At 46.1% G+C, this 22,239-nt stretch overlaps 1 protein-coding gene across 1 annotated transcript in view; it reads left to right on the forward strand.

Annotated features, from left to right (window-relative positions):
• The first annotated feature begins 1,269 nt into the window (after positions 1–1,269).
• Positions 1,270–22,239, forward strand: part of LOC101798133 (T-cell receptor beta-2 chain C region) — a 106,234-nt gene continuing 85,264 nt past the window's right edge. The window contains exons 1-2 of the mRNA XM_072043172.1: positions 1,270–1,424; positions 1,884–2,042. Of these exons, the coding sequence (XP_071899273.1) occupies positions 1,382–1,424; positions 1,884–2,042 (202 nt within the window). The 5' untranslated portion in view covers positions 1,270–1,381. The remainder of the gene's footprint in view (positions 1,425–1,883; positions 2,043–22,239) is intronic.

The raw sequence follows: 22,239 nt of genomic DNA on the forward strand, positions 1-22,239 counted from the left end.
GCCAGACTTTATGCATCATGTCTAATCTCCCTAGGCTGTCTGTTAAAAAAGATCCACATGACTGTTACATGAAGGTAAGAAGGTAATGGTGGACAAGAGAGACTTGTCAGAAGTACAAAGCTGCAGTGCCGATTATGTGGGCTGTCTTCCCACCTGGGTTCTCTGTTAGAGGACAGTGGAGTCTATGGCTTGAAGAGATGGGGAAGACAATGAGAACTAAATTGTGAGTTGCCCCCACCAACAGCAGGAGAAATCCCAGGTGCACTGGGGATGGCCCTTGTGACCAGAAAGTCCCGGAAAAGGGATTCTGAGGAACCGTGCAGTTTCCAAGCATCTGCTCTGGCCCATCTACTGCAACCCCCGCTGCTAGCTGCAAAACAAGAGGGCTGCTCTGAATTGCCTGCTCTTCTTTATCTTCAGTGTCTCTGAAGATCAAGGGACTGGAAGTCCCCAGTGGAGCTAATACTCAGATATATTTCACCACACCAGACCACCAGGGACAGAAGCTAAGAAATCCTTCTTGCATGAGGAGGTACGGGACTCTTTGGGGTGCTCCAGCTCACGCTGTAGTACGATGATGTAACATGAAATAATGGCGTACAAGAGAACTGTGCAAGACCACAGTTCCCATCTATTGATCCAGATTCTTTCACTTAGCATCTCCATGCAGTTCTCCTTATGCCTTTCACTGACCCTTCTCATCTGAAGTTGTGGAACACACCATTGGAATTTTCCTTCCTGGCATCAGGAGAGGCAAGTATCACCAGGGACAGGAGCACATTCCCACTTCCTTCTCTTTCCCTGTTACCAGTCAGAGCTCCAAGGCAAAGGTGCTGCCAGTTTCAAGGAGGAGGGAAAGGTTCTGTTAGGCAGTCTCAGCGAGCTGAGTTTCCCCATTCAGGACAGCCATGTGGATGTCCTTCTGTAGAGAAACACCTGAGGGCGCTGTGGATAGCACGTTCTCCATTTCCCATGAAAAAGCGAGCAGAGCAATAGGGAGCTGTCACTGGTAAAGCATGAGCAAACTGTACTATACAACCACTTTTTTATTCTTTTTTTTTTTTTTTCCTTTTTTTTTTTTTTTTTTTCTACTGTCTGGCACATACTCAGACCCCACATGAACCCTTAGCATATTCCTATCTGTACACTTGCAGACTTCCCTGATCCACACCGTTTTCTGTAGGCTTTATACTTTCCTGTAACTGCATGCGTCATTCCACAGCGTTGTCAGCCAGCCAATCCTTTCTCACTTTTCATGCTCTCTTATTGCTCTGCCCAGCCCCAGTGTGTCTCATCCTCCTTTAGTACTTTCTTGTCACATACCTCTGAGCAGCTACAAAGACAGGTCCCTGAAAGGAACAGGAAGGACAGGTGTTTTCACATGGTTTCACGCTGTTTCTTTGTGGCCCTTCTGGCCCCGGTGGGTAAGTGAACTCAACAACCCCCTTAGCACCTGCATAGATTCCCGTGCTGCTTGACTCGGCTGGATGCCTATTTCCCAAAGCTTCCTGTGGTAAGGACAGACGTTGAAGAAGATGGGCAAGAATCCATGAGTCTCCTGCAATGTCTATTTCTTTCTTGTGTGCACAGCACCCAAGTATTTTGTCTAAGGACACAAGCTGCCCAAGAATATTTCTTGCCTTTCACCTGGATATTGGAAACTCACATACTGATCTAAAGAAGTATGCCATTCCTTCCCCTTCTCCCTAGCCTGTCCTATTCCTTCTCATCATTCTTTCAAACAACACACCATGCCTAGTTCATGCTTTTTCATTGTGTCTGAAGTCATGTCCTGCCCTGCTTTGTGCTTGAGTAGCTCTCCTCATCTCTCCATCAATCCATTTCTCCCCATCCTCCTTAATGCTTCTCCTTTTCCCTTCCAGTGTTGGCTCTGGAACAGTCGCCAGACACAGTCATATGGCAAGGAGAAAAAATGAGTCTGACCTGCTCCAAAATGAATCCCTCCTATTCAACTATGTACTGGTACAAGATGCCTTTGGGAAATGGCTCTGGAATGATCCTAATGGTTACTGCAATAAAAGGTAGCAAAGCAAGTGTTGAAGCAGCATTCCAAAGCCACTTCATGAGCAGTGGCATACAAGGAGACGGGATGACCCTCTCGACTGAGGGTGCCTTTCTCAATGACTCTGGCATTTATTACTGTGCTGAAAGTGAAACACAGTGGGTAGGTTGATGAGGCACCTGAGCACAAACCTCCCCCTGCACAAAAGTGAACGACTATCCTCCTCCTCTGCACTGCACAAGGCTGGACAATACCTTTATACTTGTTTCTGTCTCTGCTCCCTAGACGTCCTTTCCTCCTCAGGCTCTTTCCTTATTTCTCTCCTTCCCTCTCCACTCCCTGTCTAACTCTTCCTTTGCTTTCATTTACATTATATGCACCTCTGACAATTGTTCTAATCCTCTCTGCCTCCTTTTCTCTCTCCAGCTTTTTTTCAGCTCTCTTCAATCCTCACTCCATACACTTCCCTTCTTCTTATTTAAGTCCACTTTTCTGGCTTCTCTCATCAAACATCCCTACTCTCCTTCTCCATTTGACAGCTTTCTTTTCAAAGTTATTATTTTTTTTCTCCTTTCTGTCCAATTTAATTCACTCCATACTCTCCCTAAAGGGACTGGGAATGAGTGGAAGTTTGGATACACAGCCTTCCAGCTCAAGCCTGTGCTTTCCCCAGTTTACTCCTTCCTGGAAACAGAGGGGACTTAGAGAAGTCGATCTTTACCAGCCAGATAGGAGGTAAGAGTGCCCAGGATCTGTGCAGTAGTGCTGGGTGGACAGAGGAGCTGTGCCAGGTACTCTAAGGGTCCATGATTGTATGTGTGTTTATGAACATAGAGAGAATTTTATGTGTGTCTTCACTAGTGAACCTCTATCTTTACCAGCCAGAGAGGAGCAAGGGAACTCAGTTACTTGTGTCTATGTTTACATGATGGTGTGTAAATGTTGTTGAAGGTAGCCCTTCACCAAGACAGCGTGTGTGACCAGTTGTGTCAACATCCAGTCTCTGTGTGTGTGTATCTGTGTGTCTCTGGGATACATGCTCAGCTTTGCTACTGGTTGAACATATGAAAAAAGGAAAGCAGCAGCCATGTTCCCCAACCTGAGCAGATACTCTGGGTTTCAAGGCACTGGGCTGGATGCCAATGGCCAAACCAGAATGGTCCTTGAATTGGAGCAGCTGGAGGAGGTGTCCGTGTTCACGTCATTCTTCATTTCCACTTAAAAAGCACATTGGCTAGAGTTGTCCAGAGCCAGCATATGCTGGGCATGTTTCCACATCCCTTGCCTGAAGTGGGAGCTCTGTTGGCTTGAATCCATAGACATTGAAGTTACCTCTGATCTCTTCTTTCTAAAGGGTGTATCCTGAAGAGAAAAGAAAGGGTCAGGATGTACTGACTCTCCAACATAACCAGGGTCTGATGAGGAAAGGGTTAAGGATGAAGGCAATGCACATTATGCTGCTGAATCCTAGCATTCCTCTTTCCCTGGAGCGGGGGGAAAGGAGACAGAGTCGTGGCTTTGGCTGGAGATACAAATATCTGGCCAGGTGGTGTTGGGCATGGAGGGTTGGTACCAGATATAGAATTGAAAAAACCGCCAGGCAGTTGATCCTCATAGCAGGGCACTTCCAAATATGTAGTTATATGTGGCATCAACAACTTGTTAAGAAAAGCTAATGCTACTGAAGGATGTTCCCTCTCAGGCTTCTTCTTGAGGCTGGGATATAATTCCAGGGAAAGCCATTCCATTGAACGTGCAGAGTACTTGAGGGAAGCCATGAAGCTTATATAGCTTCAAGAACATAGAGCCCTATATTTAACAAAAAACTATTTACCTGAGACTAGATGGGAATACTCTAAGGTATTCTATTTTCATAACGGAAAGAAGATTCCCCAAGACACACAAATCTGTGATATCTTCCCTTAGCCTTCCAACAGGCTGTGCGGTGACTGAGATGGCCTCCTTCCTTAAACTACCTCCAGGTACTGCAGCTAAGTAGTGTTCTCGGGACCCTGCAGTGTAGAAGCAAGCAGCAGCATGACAGGGACACAACAAAGCAGGCCATCATTCAGCTTCCCCAATGCACCCACACTATATGTTCCATTTATTATTCACACAGTGTTTTTATAAACACACACAATGTGTGGAGATGTATGCTCACAGGATGTGGTCCAAGAGACGTATTACCCAGAAGACAGCACCCACACTCTTGCCTGCCCTAAGGGAGGATGTATCTTTCTCTTCCCTTGCAGTTTTTCTGATCTTTCTGTCTTCCCCAACTCCATTCCTTCACTTCTCTCCCAAGACCAACGGCCCCTCCCCACTTTACGTGCTGTTTCCTCCTTCCTTCCAGACCCACACGGTTCCTGTGAAGTTAATACCTTTCTCACAGAGCTGCACAAGCACTCTTTAATAGTCCCACAGTGCTTACTGAAGGAGGCAGACTATAAGGAGCAGCCCTGCTGTAGGCAATGGGAAAGCAGAAGTGTGGAGGTGCTCTTCTACAGGTGTAGTGAGAAGCTGATGACCCTCACGCAGAAGCCCTTGATAGCCCAGAGCAGGCAAAATGATGGGACACTCCCTGGCATGAAGATGGCATGAACAGCATAGGGCTGAGCAGAGAAGATACAATAGTGCAATCTGTGTGGCCAGGCCCTGTGAAATTTTGGGAAGTCAGATGTGGGAGAAATATTAAAACAAACTCCTTGTTTGCAGGCAAACTTGATCTCCAGTAGAAAAAGAGTGAGCCAGTGCATCCACCAGAACTGGTGCCCTTAATATAAGTATTTATCAGTGGACAAGACCCAAAGTTTTTGCTAAAGACAAACATAATTTGTAGGAGCTTTATTCCCAGTTACATGCACCTGATCAGGTTTCCCAGTCAAATTTACAGCATAAAGCTTCGCATACAATATTGCAAATGGACTTCCTTTTTCCCAAGCTCTTGGGGTTATCTGAACTCTAATCAGTGCTATAGGTAAAACCTCTGTCCGTTTTAACTGTGTTTCCTGGCGCAATTTCCTAACCTGTCCTTTCAATGTTTGGTTCATTCTCTCTACCTTGCCACTTAACTGTAGCTTCCATGGGGTATGTAGGCCCCATTTTATATTCAATATCCTCACCAATTCCTTAGTAATTGCTGCTACAAAACGAGGTCCTCTGACAACATTCCTCCAGTACTCCAAATCTCAGGATTATTTCTTTTAACAGACATTGTACTACTTTTCCTAGTTTGGTTCTTCACAGGTTATCTTTTAGCCACACAGAAAAGGTGAAGGTGCCCCCCCAGTAGAAGTACATATACGTAACTATATTGGTTACACCTATGTAATTCAGAAAAACTTGCCAGTACTCACGCAGAGTGACTCCCTTTTTCACCTCTACAGAAGGAGGCTTTTTGTATTTCCAATACAAAGCTCACATATTTGAGTTATGCTCTTAGCAATTAGTAGCATTTTTTTCTCCAATGGCATCCCTTCTGACGTTTCCTACTAGAGCTTCCCAATGAAGTTGTGTCGTCCATTGTTTCATAACTACTAGGGTAATGTCCTGGATTCAGCTAGAAGAAACTTCCGCCTATTGGGTTCTGATTGGGTTCTGTGTTTGGGATTTAGGATGAGAATAATATTGATAACAGGCTGATGTTTTAATTGTTGCAGAGCAGCGCTTACTCTAAGCCAAGGACTTTTCGTCTTCTCCCACTGTCCTGCCAGTGAGCAGGCTGGGGTGCAGCAGGGGATGGCAGGGGACAGAACAAGGACAGCTGACCCAAACTGGCCAAAGGGGTGTTCCATACCATATGCTGTCACGCTGAACGATTAATATGGGGTGGCTGGCAGGGGTGTGGGGACTGCTTTTCGGGGATAGGATGAGCATTGGTCAGTGCAAGTACCTGAAGGAGCAAGTACCACACTGATCTTTAAGAAGAGCAAGAAGAAGGACCTGGGGAACTACAGGCCAGACAACCTTCCCTCAGTCCCTCGAAAGGTGATGGAGTGTATTTTCTGGAATGTATTTGCAAATTCATGAGGGCCAAGAACGTGACATGGAGTAGTTGTCAAGGATTTATGAAGGAAAAGTCGTGCTTGACTAACCTCACTGCTTTCTTCAATGAAGAAACTTGCTAATGTGACGCCCATCTATGAGAAGGGTCATAGGGAGGATCCAGGGAACACACAGGCCTGTCAGCCTGACATCAGTTCTCCTTGTGCCTTTCACTGACCCTTCTTCATCTGAGGATCGTGAAGTTGTGGTACACACCATCAGAATTTTCCTTCCTGGCATCAGGAGAGGCAAGTATCACCAGGGACAGGAGCACATTCCCACTTCCTTCTCTTTCCCTGTTACCAGTCAGAGCTCCAAGGCAAAGGTCCTGCCAGTTTCAAGGAGGAGGGAAAGGTTCTGTCAGGAGGTCTCAGCGAGCTGAGTTTCCCCATTCGGGAGAGCCATGTGCATGTCCTTCTGTAGAGAAACACCTGAGGGCGCTGTGGATAGCACGTTCTCCATTTCCCATGAAAAAGCGAGTAGAGCAATAGGGAGCTGTCACTGGTAAAGCATGAGCAAACTGTACTATACAACCACATTTTATTTTTTATTTTTTTCTTCTACTGTCTGGAGCACACTCAGGCACCACATGAACCGTTAGCATATTCCTATCTGTCAACTGCCAGCCTCCCCTGCTCCACTCCCTTTTCTGCAGGGTTCATACTTTCCTGTAACTGCATGCGTCATTCCACAGCGTTGTTAGCCAGCCAATCCTTTCTCACTTTTCATGCTCTCTCATTGCTCTGCCCAGCCCCAGTGTGTCTCGTCCTCCTTTAGTACTTTCTTGTCACATACCTCTGAGCAGCTACAAAGACAGGTCCCTGAAAGGAACAGGAAGGACAGGTGTTTTCACATGGTTTCACGCTGTTTCTTTGTGGCCCTTCTGGCCCCGGTGGGTAAGTGAACTCAACAACCCCCTTAGCACCTGCATAGATTCCCGTGCTGCTTGACTCGGCTGGATGCCTATTTCCCAAAGCTTCCTGTGGTAAGGACAGACGTTGAAGAAGATGGGCAAGAATCCATGAGTCTCCTGCAATGTCTATTTCTTTCTTGTGTGCACAGCACCCAAGTATTTTGTCTAAGGACACAAGCTGCCCAAGAATATTTCTTGCCTTTCACCTGGATATTGGAAACTCACATACTGATCTAAAGAAGTATGCCATTCCTTCCCCTTCTCCCTAGCCTGTCCCATTCCTTCTCATCCTTCTTTCTAACAACACACCATTCCTAGTTCATTCTTTTTCATCGTGTCTGAAGTCATGTCCTGCCCTGCTTTGTGCTTGAGTAGCTCTCCTCATCTCTCCATCAATCCATTTCTCCCCATCCTCCTTAATGCTTCTCCTTTTCCCTTCCAGTGTTGGCTCTGGAACAGTCGCCAGACACAGTCATATGGCAAGGAGAAAAAATGAGTCTGACCTGCTCCAAAATGAATCCCTCCTATTATACTATGTACTGGTACAAGATGCCTTTGGGAAATGGCTCTGGAATGATCCTAATGGTTACTGCAGTAAAAGGTGCCAAGGCAAGTGTTGAAGCAGCATTCCAAAGCCACTTCACGAGCAGTGGCATACAAGGAGACGGGATGACCCTCTCGACTGAGGGTGCCTTTCTCAATGACTCTGGCATTTATTACTGTGCTGAAAGTGAAACACAGTGGGTAGGTTGATGAGGCACCTGAGCACAAACCTCCCCCTGCACAAAAGTGAACGACTATCCTCCTCCTCTGCACTGCACAAGGCTGGACAAAGCATTGTACTCATTACTGTCTCTGTTCCCTAGACTTCCTTTCCTCCTCAGACTCTTTCCTTCTTTCTGTCCTTCCCTCTCCACTGCCTGCCTCCCTCTTCTTTTGCTCTCATTTACATTATATGCACCTCTGACAATCGTTCTAATCCTCTCTGCCTCCTTTCCTCTCCCCACCCTCTTTCCAGCTTTCCTCAATCCTCACTCCATAGACTTCCCTTGTTCTCATTTAAGTCCACTTTTCTGGCTTCTCTTATAAAACCTCCCTACTCTCCCTGTCCATTTGACAGCTCTCTGTTCAAAGTGTTTTTTTTTTTTTTTGTTTGTTTCTTGGTTGGTTTGTTTGTTTTTCTTCCATCCGATCTAATTCACTCCGTACTCTCCCTAAAGGGATTAGGAATGAGAGCAAGTTTGGATACACAGCCTTTCAGCTCAAGCCTGTGCTTTCCCCAGTTTGCTCCTTCCTGGAAACAGAGAGGCCTTACAGAAGTCCAGGTAGATGGCATTGGTTGGTCTTGTCAAAGTTTCTCTATCAAAGAAGGCCACTAGGTTGGCCAAGTACAATTTGCCCTTGATGAAGCCATGCTGGCTGTATCGGATCACCTCCTTGTCCTGCACATGCCTTGATATCAGTGAGTGGGGATTTCCACCCCAGCACCTGGAGTGAGGCTGTGGGTCAGAGACTGTGTGCCTAGTACCAGCTGCTGGCGGTGGGTAGGGCCAAGTATCTGCATCCTCCCCAGCTTTACCTGTGTATTTGCTAGCAAACTTTAAGCTGGACTAGACAACAAATAGTAGAGGTCTCAGATCTAGGCTAGCTGTGGGTCTGTGCTGGTACTCCCAGGTGGACTTGAGAAAGTGGTATGCCAGAGGGAAAAGTGTGAGTGTGTGAGCGTTTGTGGTGAACTTCAAGCTGGACTAACCAATGTGAGGGTGACTGTGGAGCAGGTAAGAGTGCCCAGGATCTGTGCAGTAGTGCTGGGTGGACAGAGGAGCTGTGCCAGGTACTCTAAGGATCCACAATGGTTTGTGTGTTTATGAAGACAGAGAGAACTTTATGTGTGTCTTCACTAGTGGATTTCTACTTTTACCAGCCAGAGAGGAGGAAGGGAAGAAAAGCAAATGCTACTGAAGGATTTTCCCTCCCAGGCTTCTTCCTGAGGCTGGGATATAATTCCAGGGAAAGCCATTCCATTGAACGTGCATAGTACTTGAGGGAAGCCATGAAGCTTATATAGCTTCAAGAACATAGAGCCCTATATTTAACAAAAAACCATTTACCTGAGACTAGATGGGAATACTCTAAGGTATTCTATTTTCATAACGGAAAGAAGATTCCCCAAAACACACAGATCTGTGATATCCTCCCTTAGCCTTCCAACAGGCTGTGCGGTGACTGAGATGGCCTCCTTCCTTTGACCTAACTCCAGGTACTGCACCTAAGTAGTGTTCTAAGGACCTTGCAGTGTAGAAGCAAGCAGCAGCATGACAGGGACAACAAAGCAGGCCATCATTCAGCTTCCCCAATGCACCCACACCATATGCTCCATTTATTATTCACACAGTGTTTTTATAAACACACACAATGTGTGGAGAGGTATGCTCACAGGACGTGGTCCAAGAGACATATTACCCAGAAGACAGCACCCACACTCCTGCCTGCCCTAAGGGAGGATGTATCTTTTCTTCCCTTGCAGTTTTTCTGATCTTTCTGTCTTCCCCAACTCCATTCCTTCACTTCTCTCCCAAGACCAACGGCCCCTCCCCACTTTACGTGCTGTTTCCTCCTTCCTTCCAGACCCACACGGTTCCTGTGAAGTTAATATCTTTCTCACAGAGCTGCACAAGCACTCTTTAATAGTCCCACAGTGCTTACTGAAGGAGGCAGACTATAAGGAGAAGCCGTGCTGTAGGCAAAGGGAAAGCAGAAGTGTGGAGGTGCTCTTCTACAGGTGTAGTGAGAAGCTGATGACCCTCACGCAGAAGCCCTTGATAGCCCAGAGCAGGCAAAGTGATGGGACACTCCCTGGCATGAAGATGGCATGAACAGCATAGGGCTGAGCAGAGAAGATACAATAGTGCAATCTGTGTGGCCAGGCCCTGTGAAATTTTGGGAAGTCAGATGTGGGAGAAATATTAAAACAAACTCCTTGTTTGCAGGCAAACTTGATCTCCAGTAGAAAAAGAGTGAGCCAGTGCATCCACCAGAACTGGTGCCCTTAATATAAGTATTTATCAGTGGACAAGACCCAAAGTTTTTGCTAAAGACAAACATAATTTGTAGGAGCTTTATTCCCAGTTACATGCACCTGATCAGGTTTCCCAGTCAAATTTACAGCATAAAGCTTCGCATACAATATTGCAAATGGACTTCCTTTTTCCCAAGCTCTTGGGGTTATCTGAACTCTAATCAGTGCTATAGGTAAAACCTCTGTCCGTTTTAACTGTGTTTCCTGGCGCAATTTCCTAACCTGTCCTTTCAATGTTTGGTTCATTCTCTCTACCTTGCCACTTAACTGTAGCTTCCATGGGGTATGTAGGCCCCATTTTATATTCAATATCCTCACCAATTCCTTAGTAATTGCTGCTACAAAACGAGGTCCTCTGTCTGACAACATTCCTCCAGTACTCCAAATCTCAGGATTATTTCTTTTAACAGACATTGTACTACTTTTCCTAGTTTGGCTCTTCACAGGTTATCTTTTAGCCACACAGAAAAGGTGAAGGTGCCCCCCCAGTAGAAGTACATATACGTAACTGTATTGGTTACACCTATGTAATTCAGAAAAACTTGCCACTACTCACGCAGAGTGACTCCCTTTTTCACCTCTACAGAAGGAGGCTTTTTGTATTTCCAATACAAAGCTCACATATTTGAGTTATGCTCTTAGCAATTAGTAGCATTTTTTTCTCCAATGGCATCCCTTCTGACGTTTCCTACTAGAGCTTCCCAATGAAGTTGTGTCGTCCATTGTTTCATAACTACTAGGGTAATGTCCTGGATTCAGCTAGAAGAAACTTCCGCCTATTGGGTTCTGATTGGGTTCTGTGTTTGGGATTTAGGATGAGAATAATATTGATAACAGGCTGATGTTTTAATTGTTGCAGAGCAGCGCTTACTCTAAGCCAAGGACTTTTCGTCTTCTCCCACTGTCCTGCCAGTGAGCAGGCTGGGGTGCAGCAGGGGATGGCAGGGGACAGAACAAGGACAGCTGACCCAAACTGGCCAAAGGGGTGTTCCATACCATATGCTGTCACGCTGAACGATTAATATGGGGTGGCTGGCAGGGGTGTGGGGACTGCTTTTCGGGGATAGGATGAGCATTGGTCAGTGCAAGTACCTGAAGGAGCAAGTACCACACTGATCTTTAAGAAGAGCAAGAAGAAGGACCTGGGGAACTACAGGCCAGACAACCTTCCCTCAGTCCCTCGAAAGGTGATGGAGTGTATTTTCTGGAATGTATTTGCAAATTCATGAGGGCCAAGAACGTGACATGGAGTAGCTGACAAGGATTTATGAAGGAAAAGTCGTGCTTGACTAACCTCACTGCTTTCTTCAATGAAGAAACTTGCTAATGTGACGCCCATCTATGAGAAGTGTCATAGGGAGGATCCAGGGAACACACAGGCCTGTCAGCCTGACTTCAGTTCTCCTTATGCCTTTCAGTGACCCTTCTTCATTCATCTGAGGATCATGAAGTTGTGGTACACACCATCGGAATTTTCCTTCCTGGCATGAGGAGAGGCAAGTATCACCAGGGACAGGAGCACATTCCCACTTCCTTCTCTTTCCCTGTTACCAGTCAGAGCTCCAAGGCAAAGGTCCTGCCAGTTTCAAAGAGGAGGGAAAGGTTCTGACAGGAGGTCTCAGCGAGCTGTTTCCCCATTTGGGAGAGCCATGTGGATGTCCTTCTGTAGAGAAACACCTGAGGGCGCTGTGGATAGCACGTTCTCCATTTCCCATGAAAAAGCGAGCAGAGCAATAGGGAGCTGTCACTGGTAAAGCATGAGCAAACTGTACTATACAACCACATTTTATTTTTTATTTTTTTCTTCTACTGTCTGGAGCACACTCAGGCACCACATGAACCGTTAGCATATTCCTATCTGTCCACTGCCAGCCTCCCCTGCTCCACTTCCTTTTCTGCAGGGTTCATACTTTCCTGTAATTGCATGCGTCATTCCGCAGCGTTCTCAGCCAGCCAATCCTTTCTCACTTTTCATGCTCTCTCATTGCTCTGCCCAGCCCCAGTGTGTCTCATCCTCCTTTAGTACTTTCTTGTCACATACCTCTGAGCAGCTACAAAGACAGGTCTCTGAAAGGAACAGGAAGGACAGGTGTTTTCACATGGTTTCACGCTGTTTCTTTGTGGCCCTTCTGGCCCCGGTGGGTAAGTGAACTCAACAACCCCCTTAGCACCTGCATAGATTCCCGTGCTGCTTGACTCAGCTGGATGCCTATTTCCCAAAGCTTCCTGTGGTAAGGACAGACGTTGAAGAAGATGGGCAAGAATCCATGAGTCTCCTGCAATGTCTATTTCTTTCTTGTGTGCACAGCACCCAAGTATTTTGTCTAAGGACACAAGCTGCCCAAGAATATTTCTTGCCTTTCACCTGGATATTGGAAACTCACATACTGATCTAAAGAAGTATGCCATTCCTTCCCCTTCTCCCTAGCCTGTCCCGTTCCTTCTCATCCTTCTTTCTAACAACACACCATGCCTAGTTCATGCTTTTTCATTGTGTCTGAAGTCATGTCCTGCCCTGCTTTTTGCTTGAGTAGCTCTCCTCATCTCTCCATCAATCCGTTTCTCCCCATCCTCCTTAATGCTTCTCCTTTTCCCTTCCAGTGTCGGCTCTGGAACAGTCGCCAGACACAGTCATATGGCAAGGAGAAAAAATGAGTCTGACCTGCTCCAAAATGACACCTTCCTATATATATATGTACTGGTACAAGATGCCTTTGGGAAATGGCTCCGGGATGATCCTAATGGTTACTGCAATAAAAGGTAGCAAAGCAAGTGTTGAAGCAGCATTCCAAAGCCACTTCACCAGCAGTGGCATACAAGGAGACGGGATGACCCTCTCGACTGAGGGTGCCTTTCTCAATGACTCTGGCATTTATTACTGTGCTGAAAGTGAAACACAGTGGGTAGGTTGATGAGGCACCTGAGCACAAACCTCCCCCTGCACAAAAGTGAACGACTATCCTCCTCCTCTGCACTGCACAAGGCTGGACAATACCTTTGTACTCATTACTGTCTCTGTTCCCTAGACTTCCTTTCCTCCTCAGGCTCTTTCTTTCTTTCTTTCCTTCCCTCTCCACTCCCTGTCTAACTCTTCCTTTGCTCTCATTTACATTATATTCACCTCTGACAATCAGTCTCACATTTTCTGCCTCCTTTTCACTCCCCACCTTTTTTACAGCTCTCTTCAATCCTCACTCCATAGACTTCCCTTCTTCTCATTTAAGTCCACTTTTCTGGCTTTTCTCATCAGACCTCCCTACTCTCCCTGTCCATTTGACAGCTCTCTTTCCAAATATATTAGTTTTTTTTTTCCTCCTTTCTTTCTGGGTAGGGCCAAGTATCTGCATCTTCCCCAGCCTGCTGTTCCTGTTTATTTGCTAGCAAACTTTAAGCTGGACTAGACGACAAATAGTAGAGGTCTCAGATCTAGGCTAGCTGTGGGTCTGTGCTGGTACTCCCAGGTGGACTTGAGAAAGTGGTATGCCAGAGTGAAAAGCGTGAGTGTGTGAGTGTTTGTGGTGAACTTCAAGCTGGACTAACCAATGTGAGGGTGACTGTGGAGCAGGTAAGAGTGCCCAGGATCTGTGCAGTAGTGCTGGGTGGACAGAGGAGCTGTGCCAGGTACTCTAAGGATCCTCAATGGTTTGTGTGCTTGTGAACATAGAGAGAACTTTATGTGTGTCTTCACTAGTGAACTTCTATCTTTACCAGCCAGAGAGGAGCAAGGGAACTCAGTTACTTGTGTCTATGTTTACATAATGATGTGTAAATGTTGTTGAAGGTAGCCCTTCACCAAGGCAGTCTGTGTGACCAGATGTGTCAACATCCAGTCTCTGTGTGTCTGTATCTGTGTGTCTCTGGGATACATGCTCAGCGTTGCTACTGGTTGAACATATGAAAAAAGGAAAGCAGCAGCCATGTTCCCCAACCTGAGCAGATACTCTGGGTTTCAAGGCACTGGGCTGGATGCCAATGGCCAAACCAGAATGGTCCTTGAGTTGGAGCAGCTGGAGGGGGTGTCCGTGTTCACGTCATTCTTCATTTCCACTTAAAAAGCACATTGGCCAGAGTTGTCCAGACCCAGCATATGCTGGGCATGTTTCCACATCCCTTGCCTGAAGTGGGAGCTCTGTTGGCTTGAATCCATAGACATTGAAGTTACCTCTGATCTCTTCTTTCTAAAGGGTGTATCCTGAAGAGAAAAGAAAGGGTCAGGATGTACTGACTCTCCAACATAACCAGGGTCTGATGAGGAAAGGGTTAAGGATGAAGGCAATGCACATTATGCTGCTGAATCCCAGCATTCCTCTTTCCTTGGAGCGGGGGGAAAGTAGACAGAGTCGTGGCTTTGGCTGGAGATACAAATATCTGGCCAGGTGGGGTTGGGCATGGAGGGTTGGTACCAGATATAGAATTGAAAAAACCGCCAGGCAGTTGATCCTCATAGCAGGGCACTTCCAAATATGTAGTTATATGTGGCATCAACAACTTCTTAAGAAAAGCTAATGCTACTGAAGGATGTTCCCTCTGTGAGGAATGTTTTAACAATTCGTGTCCATAAAGAACAATTCTGTTTGAATCCTGTCTGCCTCTGGGTCCTGCACTGGCAATTTAATTCTTGAACCACAGATGCAGTGTGTCCCAGTCTCCCCCTCATTCTAGTCAGTTTATCACGTCTTCAGAGAACACTCCTTAAATTTATGAACCTGTTTGCTTTTGTTATTCCGGACTTCTATTTCTAACAGTTACAGCCTTTTTTCCTGTCTTCTTTGAGATTAACTTAACACTGCTATAGATGTGTCTGTGAATGGCTGTTGAAGAATGTTTTAATTACTCGTGAAGCGTCAAATAAGAAAGCTGTTTGTGTTTGATATCTGGGAGTTTCAGAACAACTGATAACAACTAGTGACTGTTATGGGATACTATGTGGATCTTTGGTATCTGGCCAGGGGGCCAAGAGATTAAGAGGAAGGAAAAAGAAGCTGAAGGACGGTTGGGAGACAAGACCTGCAGAAAGTGTTCTATAAACTTGGAATTGTGCCAAGTGAGTACAAAGGTGAGAGGAAGACTACGAGCCTTCAGCATGAAAGACCCCTAGAGACTCACAGAGGAGACTGATGCGCATGCTCCAGTAGGAGGGACTGGACCCTGGAAGCTAATTATAATAATCTATTTTTTTTAGAAGTAGTAATGAATATGTATTAGTCTAGGAGCATAAAAAATCAGCTGCTTGATGTAACTGGGGTGCGTCCTGGTGGAGCGGAGACTCCCGGTGTACCCAGCTGCTTACCTCTATTCCTTTATATTCTTTTAATAAATCCTATTTTTTTATTTAATCCTAATTTGAATCCTGAGCCATTTATAACACCTCCCAGGCTTCTTCCTGAGACTGGGATATAATTCCAGGGAAAGCCATTCCGTTGAACGTGCAGAGTACTTGAGGGAAGCCATGAAGCTTATATGGCTTCAAGAACATACAGCCCTATATTTAACAAAAAACCATTTACCTGAGACAAGATGGGAAAACCCCTGAGACGAGATTGGAACTCTGGAACCAGGAAGACTCATCCTTAGTGCAGGAGGACCAGATCAAGGAGCAATGAGGCAAATTGGATGTACCTAAGTTCATGTGGCCTGATAGATAGCACCAAGTACCGAGAGATCTGGCTGTCACTGCAAGGTCACTCTTGATCTTTGTGCAGCTGTGATGAGTGGGAGAGGTTCCTGAAGACTGGAGGAGAGCAGATACCACACTTTTTTAAGAAGAGCGAGAAGGAGGACCTGGGGAACTACAGGCCAGTCAACCTTCCCTCAGTCCCTTGAAAGGTGATGGATATTTTCTGGAATGTATTTGCAAATTCCTGAGGGCCAAGAACGTGACGTGGAGTAGCTGACAAGGCTTTATGAAGGAAAAGTCATGCTTGACTAACCTCACTGCTTTCTTCAATGAAGAAACTTGCTAATGTGATGCCCGTCAATGAGAAGGGTCATAAGGAGGATCAAGGGAAACACAGGAACGTTAGCCGGACTTCAGTGGCAGGGAAGGCTGTGCAACAAATCATCTTGAGTGCAATCACGCAGCATATGAGGGACAAATGGGGGATCAGACCCAGCCATCATGGGTTCATGAAAAGCAAATTAGTGGGTGTTGGCCAGTGCTCATCTAAACAAGAGACAGTAGTATTCCCATGTTGCCAAGAAAGCCAAAATCATCCTGGTTTGCATCAGGACAGTGTAATAAGCATGACCAGGGAGGTGATCCTCCCCCTGTACTCTGCTCTGGTGAGGCCGCATCTCAAGTACTGTGTTCAGTTTAGAGACCCTCACTACAAGAAAGACATTGTGGCCCTGGAGCATGTCCAGAGAAGGGCTATGAAGCTGGTGAAAGGTGTGGAACACAGGTCTTCTGAGGAGTGGCTGAGGGAACTGGGGTTGTTTAGTCTGGAGAAGATGAGATTCAGGGCAGATGTTACTGCTCTCTTCAGCTACCTGACAGGAGGTTGTGGTGAGCTGGGGGTCAGCCTCTTCTTGCAGAAAACTAGTGATAGGACTAGAGGGAATGGCCTCAGGTAAAGCCAGGAAAGCTCAGTTTTTCAGAAGAAATTTCTTCTCAGAAAGAGTAGTTCGTCATTGGAACGCGTTGCCCAGGGAGGTAGGTGGTTGAGTCACCGTCCCTGGGATGTTTAAGAAAAGATTGGACCGGGTTATTAGGAAACTGGATTACTGGATAATATTGGTGGTATGGGGACAGTTGGACCAGATCATCTGGAAGGTCTTTTCCAACCTTAGTGATTCTATGATTCTGTGTCTAGCCTGGTGGATAAGGGGAGAGACAAGGACGCTTTTAACCTTGACTTTAGTAAAGCCTTTGACACTGTCTTCCGTAGCATCCCCGTAGAGAGAAGCTTCTAGAACCACAAGGTTCTAGAATAGACTTCACTTCTCTATCTACAGGAGATACACTGGCTTTTCAACAAAATACCATAAGTGCTTTCTCATTTCTATTCTTAATTCTTCTTCCAAGTCTTGTGTCTTAGAAGCACAGGAAGTTTTGAGAAGTTGGACCGACCAAGATCCTGTGTTCTGTCTCATTCTTGGAGCCTTTTAGTTAAGTGCTCCTGATGGTTTATCACTTATTTTCCTGTCATCCCAGGTTGCCGAGTGCTTTTCTTGCCTTTGTATGTGCACCCAAATACATTGCACTTGATCACAGCAGGCTTTTTTTTCTTCAGAAAAATAGAGAAACCACAGGGCACATTGTCCTGTTGACCCTCAGGCTCCAGTTAGTCCACACAGTTCTGTAATTCCCTCACTCCTTCTGTGTAAGAAAAACAATATGTAGAAATGTCAGCAGTGAGAGAAGTAAAAAGTGTCCTCACATCTCAGTTCTCTCAGACTTTGGTTGCATTTACAAGACAGAACATGAGACTCTGGGTCATGAGTTTGGGGCGTACGGGTGCCAGAAAAGAGTGTGGTAGTATAACATCAATAGGTAGGTAGGCACCACACTGCCACTCTTTCATTCCCCCTACTAAACAAAACGTGAGGAGAAAATATGCTGAAAAATAAACAACCGTGTGGTTTGAGATAAGGACAGAAAAATCACTCACCAGTTACCATCATGGACAAAACAGGCTCAGTGTAGGTGGGATTAATGTAATTTATTGCCAATGAATTACTAGCTAGAGCAGTGGGAACTAAAAGCAAGCTAAAAGCACCTTTCCCTCATCCTCGTTCTCTTTTTTTCTACCTCTTCCCCCCAAGCAGCACGGGCAAGTGGGAATGTGGTTACACTTGGTCTTTGCGAATCCACCCTCACTCTCTTTCCCTGCTCCAGCATGGCTCTTTTCCCCACTCCAGTAAAAGCTAAAAATCTAAAAATATGCATTGGAGTATAATCGGAGTCAATATGCGTGAAAGGATACAAAAGCATGTAAAATTTGTTCAAACTCATTGGCCAACAGCTCTACCGACTTTGAAAGCACAACTGAAATGCAAGGAAAAACACAAAAGCTTTTGAAGGCACTCAGACAAATCGTCTATATTGTCTACAATTTTTTGACAAGCTGCTGAAACTGTAAGGCGTCCAGCATAGGGCCCAGCCTTTGCTGAAGCACAGGTAAGGAACAGTTTCTCCTGACAAAACCTGCAGTGGCAAGAACTGGCAGGGTCTGGACAGGCGCCACGGTCATATCCCTCCTTCTCATATGCTAAGTGCCAATGGGCCCTAGGGCCACTGGAGAGCATACAAAGCTTTCACACATCACATAGAACATATTTTCTTCCCCTCTGGGAAGAGCTAAAGCGTTTCAAGTCACTTCCGTTTCCTTCTTTAAAAGCAGGGTTAAAAAAGAGTGATGGGGAATATCCGCTACCAATTCCGCTGAGATGTACACCACTCTCATAGACAGAGCATGCCCTTTCTACAAATCTTTGAAGGCCAAGGGACAGGTACGAATCTCTCTAGAGCTTCAGACAAATATGTTAGGGATAACAACAAAAAGGGAGGAGAAAGTGAAAACCTCAGTAACATTGCTTGGAAGAAGCAACATCAGTACTAACGAAGAAGGTCTCTGCAACCAAAGACCTCCATTTCAAAGTGTTAGTGCGAAAAGAATCAGCTACAACACCCTAAGTTCTTGGCATAATCAGAAAATAATGGAGAGCATTATTAGTTAAGACTAGCTTAAGGCTAGCTTTAGGACAAGGCTAGCTAGGGCACACTTGGCAGGCTAGAAAAATCAGACTGATCATGAGGTGATGTCTAGTCACAGTTTTTGCTTTCAGGAAAAGAAGGCTGGCAGAGATACCTCCCTTTCTTTAATTCGGAAGTGAATTAGGATGTGCTCCCAGGAAGGTTATACTATAGGGAATATGCTTCGCTGACTGGAAAACTGAAGAAGCTAAGATGTGACTAAGCGCAATTTTTTTGTGCCCCCGCTATCTTTGCTTCTGTCTGACAGAAGTTCCGAGTTCTGTTGTACAATCATCTGTCACATACTGAGAAGGTCTCTCGAGAATGGAGCTATGTGTGCTGAAGGTGTAGAGGAGGGGTCCAGCATGTCCATCTGTCCAAAGTTCTGGTTCACATCAGCACTTCTCTTGTGTCAACCATAGTCGGGAAGCTCTGGGCTCTGTGTTTTCCCTCATCTTTCTCCTGCTCTGCGCTTTCTCTCTCTCCAAACCCCACCCATAACCCTAACGCTAACAAACTAACCTCAACCCTAATTCTAACCCTAATCCTAACTATGACTCTAAGACCAAATCAATCTCACCTAGGTCTCTCATGAAATAATGATCGCAATGGAACCCTTCTGGGAAATATGAGCTTTCTTTGGCAGCCTTTGTACAGCCCCACTCAGAACAGCAGCTTCTGGATGATTGACGAGGATGGTCGCCTTGCAAATAGGGATGCAGACAAGATGAACAAGGAGCTCCAGGCTGAATTCAAACACAAACCACTCAACCCTTTGCCAAAATGGACTTTGAGAGGTTCTTCCTTCATCTGACTCTGGGAATCCAAACATCTATGCAGGTCCTGCTCTAATTCCCCAAACTTACTGCCCTCCAAAGTCCTTCATCTGCTGTGCAGGTCCCTCTTTTGCAATTGGCAGTGTTTTCCCATGTTTGTAAGTTACTGTGTTTCCCAAGGCCTTTTACAAAAACAAGCGAAGTAGAGGGGCAGAGCACGCACACCTGAATCCTCTGGCCAGACTTTATGCATCATGTCTAATCTCCCTAGGCTGTCTGTTAAAAAAGATCCACATGACTGTTACATGAAGGTAAGAAGGTAGTGGTGGGCAAGAGAGACTTGTCAGAAGTACAAAGCTGCAGTGCCGATTATGTGGGCTGTCTTCCCACCTGGGTTCTCTGTTAGAGGACAGTGGAGTCTATGGCTTGAAGAGATGGGGAAGACAATGAGAACTAAATTGTGAGTTGCCCCCACCAACAGCAGGAGAAATCCCAGGTGCACTGGGGATGGCCCTTGTGACCAGAAAGTCCCGGAAAAGGGATTCTGAGGAACCGTGCAGTTTCCAAGCATCTGCTCTGGCCCATCTACTGCAACCCCCGCTGCTAGCTGCAAAACAAGAGGGCTGCTCTGAATTGCCTGCTCTTCTTTATCTTCAGTGTCTCTGAAGATCAAGGGACTGGAAGTCCCCAGTGGAGCTAATACTCAGATATATTTCACCACACCAGACCACCAGGGACAGAAGCTAAGAAATCCTTCTTGCATGAGGAGGTACGGGACTCTTTGGGGTGCTCCAGCTCACGCTGTAGTACGATGATGTAACATGAAATGATGGCATACAAGAGAACAGTGCAAGACTACGGTCCCCATCTGTTGATCCAGATTCTTTCACTTAGCATCTCCATGCAGTTCTCCTTATGCTTTTCACTGACCCTTCTTCATCTGAAGTTGTGGAACACACCATTGGAATTTTCCTTCCTGGCATGAGGAGAGGCAAGTATCACCAGGGACAGGAGCACATTCCCACTTCCTTCTCTTTCCCTGTTACCAGTCAGAGCTCCAAGGCAAAGGTGCTGCCAGTTTCAAGGAGGAGGGAAAGGTTCTGTCAGGAGGTCTCAGCGAGCTGAGTTTCCCCATTCGGGAGAGGCATGTGCATGTCCTTCTGTAGAGAAACACCTGAGGGCGCTGTGGATAGCATGTTCTCCATTTCCCATGAAAAAGCGAGCAGAGCAATAGGGAGCTGTCACTGGTAAAGCATGAGCAAACTGTACTATACAACCACTTTTTATTTTTTATTTTTTTCTTCTACTGTCTGGAGCACACTCAGACCCCACTTGAACCCTTAGCATATTCCTATCTGTCCACTGCCAGCCTCCCCTGCTCCACTCCCTTTTCTGCAGGCTTTATACTTTCCTGTAATAGCATGCGTCATTCCGCAGCGTTCTCAGCCAGCCAATCCTTTCTCACTTTTCATGCTCTCTCATTGCTCTGCCCAGCCCCAGTGTGTCTCATCCTCCTTTAGTACTTTCTTGTCACATACCTCTGAGCAGCTACAAAGACAGGTCTCTGAAAGGAACAGGAAGGACAGGTGTTTTCACATGGTTTCACGCTGTTTCTTTGTGGCCCTTCTGGCCCCGGTGGGTAAGTGAACTCAACAACCCCCTTAGCACCTGCATAGATTCCCGTGCTGCTTGACTCAGCTGGATGCCTATTTCCCAAAGCTTCCTGTGGTAAGGACAGACGTTGAAGAAGATGGGCAAGAATCCATGAGTCTCCTGCAATGTCTATTTCTTTCTTGTGTGCACAGCACCCAAGTATTTTGTCTAAGGACACAAGCTGCCCAAGAATATTTCTTGCCTTTCACCTGGATATTGGAAACTCACATACTGATCTAAAGAAGTATGCCTTTCCTTCCCCTTCTCCCTAGCCTGTCTTGTTCTTTCTCATCCTTCTTTCCAACAACACACCATGCCTAGTTCATGCTTTTTCATCGTGTCTGAAGTCATGTCCTGCCCTGCTTTTTGCTTGAGTAGCTCTCCTCATCTCTCCATCAATCCGTTTCTCCCCATCCTCCTTAATGCTTCTCCTTTTCCCTTCCAGTGTCGGCTCTGGAACAGTCGCCAGACACAGTCATATGGCAAGGAGAAAAAATGAGTCTGACCTGCTCCAAAATGAAGCCCTCCTATTATAATATGTACTGGTACAAGATGCCTTTGGGAAATGGCTCCGGGATGATCCTAATGGTTACTGCAGTAAAAGGTGCCAAGGCAAGTGTTGAAGCGGCATTCCAAAGCCACTTCATGAGCAGTGGCATACAAGGAGACGGAATGACCCTCTCGACTGAGGGTGCCTTTCTCAATGACTCTGGCATTTATTACTGTGCTGAAAGTGAAACACAGTGGGTAGGTTGATGAGGCACCTGAGCACAAACCTCCCCCTGCACAAAAGTGAACGACTATCCTCCTCCTCTGCACTGCACAAGGCTGGACAAAGCATTGTACTCGTTACTGTCTCTGTTCCCTAGACTTCCTTTCCTCCTAAGGCTCTTTCCTTCTTTCTGTCCTTCCCTCTCCACTGCCTGCCTCCCTCTTCTTTTGCTCTCATTTACATTATATGCACCTCTGACAATCGTTCTAATCCTCTCTGCCTCCTTTCCTCTCCCCACCCTTTTTCCAGCTTTCCTCAATCCTCACTCCATAGACTTCCCTTGT

The sequence above is a fragment of the Anas platyrhynchos genome, chromosome 1 (assembly GCF_047663525.1).
Source record: "Anas platyrhynchos isolate ZD024472 breed Pekin duck chromosome 1, IASCAAS_PekinDuck_T2T, whole genome shotgun sequence".
Lineage (NCBI taxonomy): Eukaryota > Metazoa > Chordata > Aves > Anseriformes > Anatidae > Anas > Anas platyrhynchos.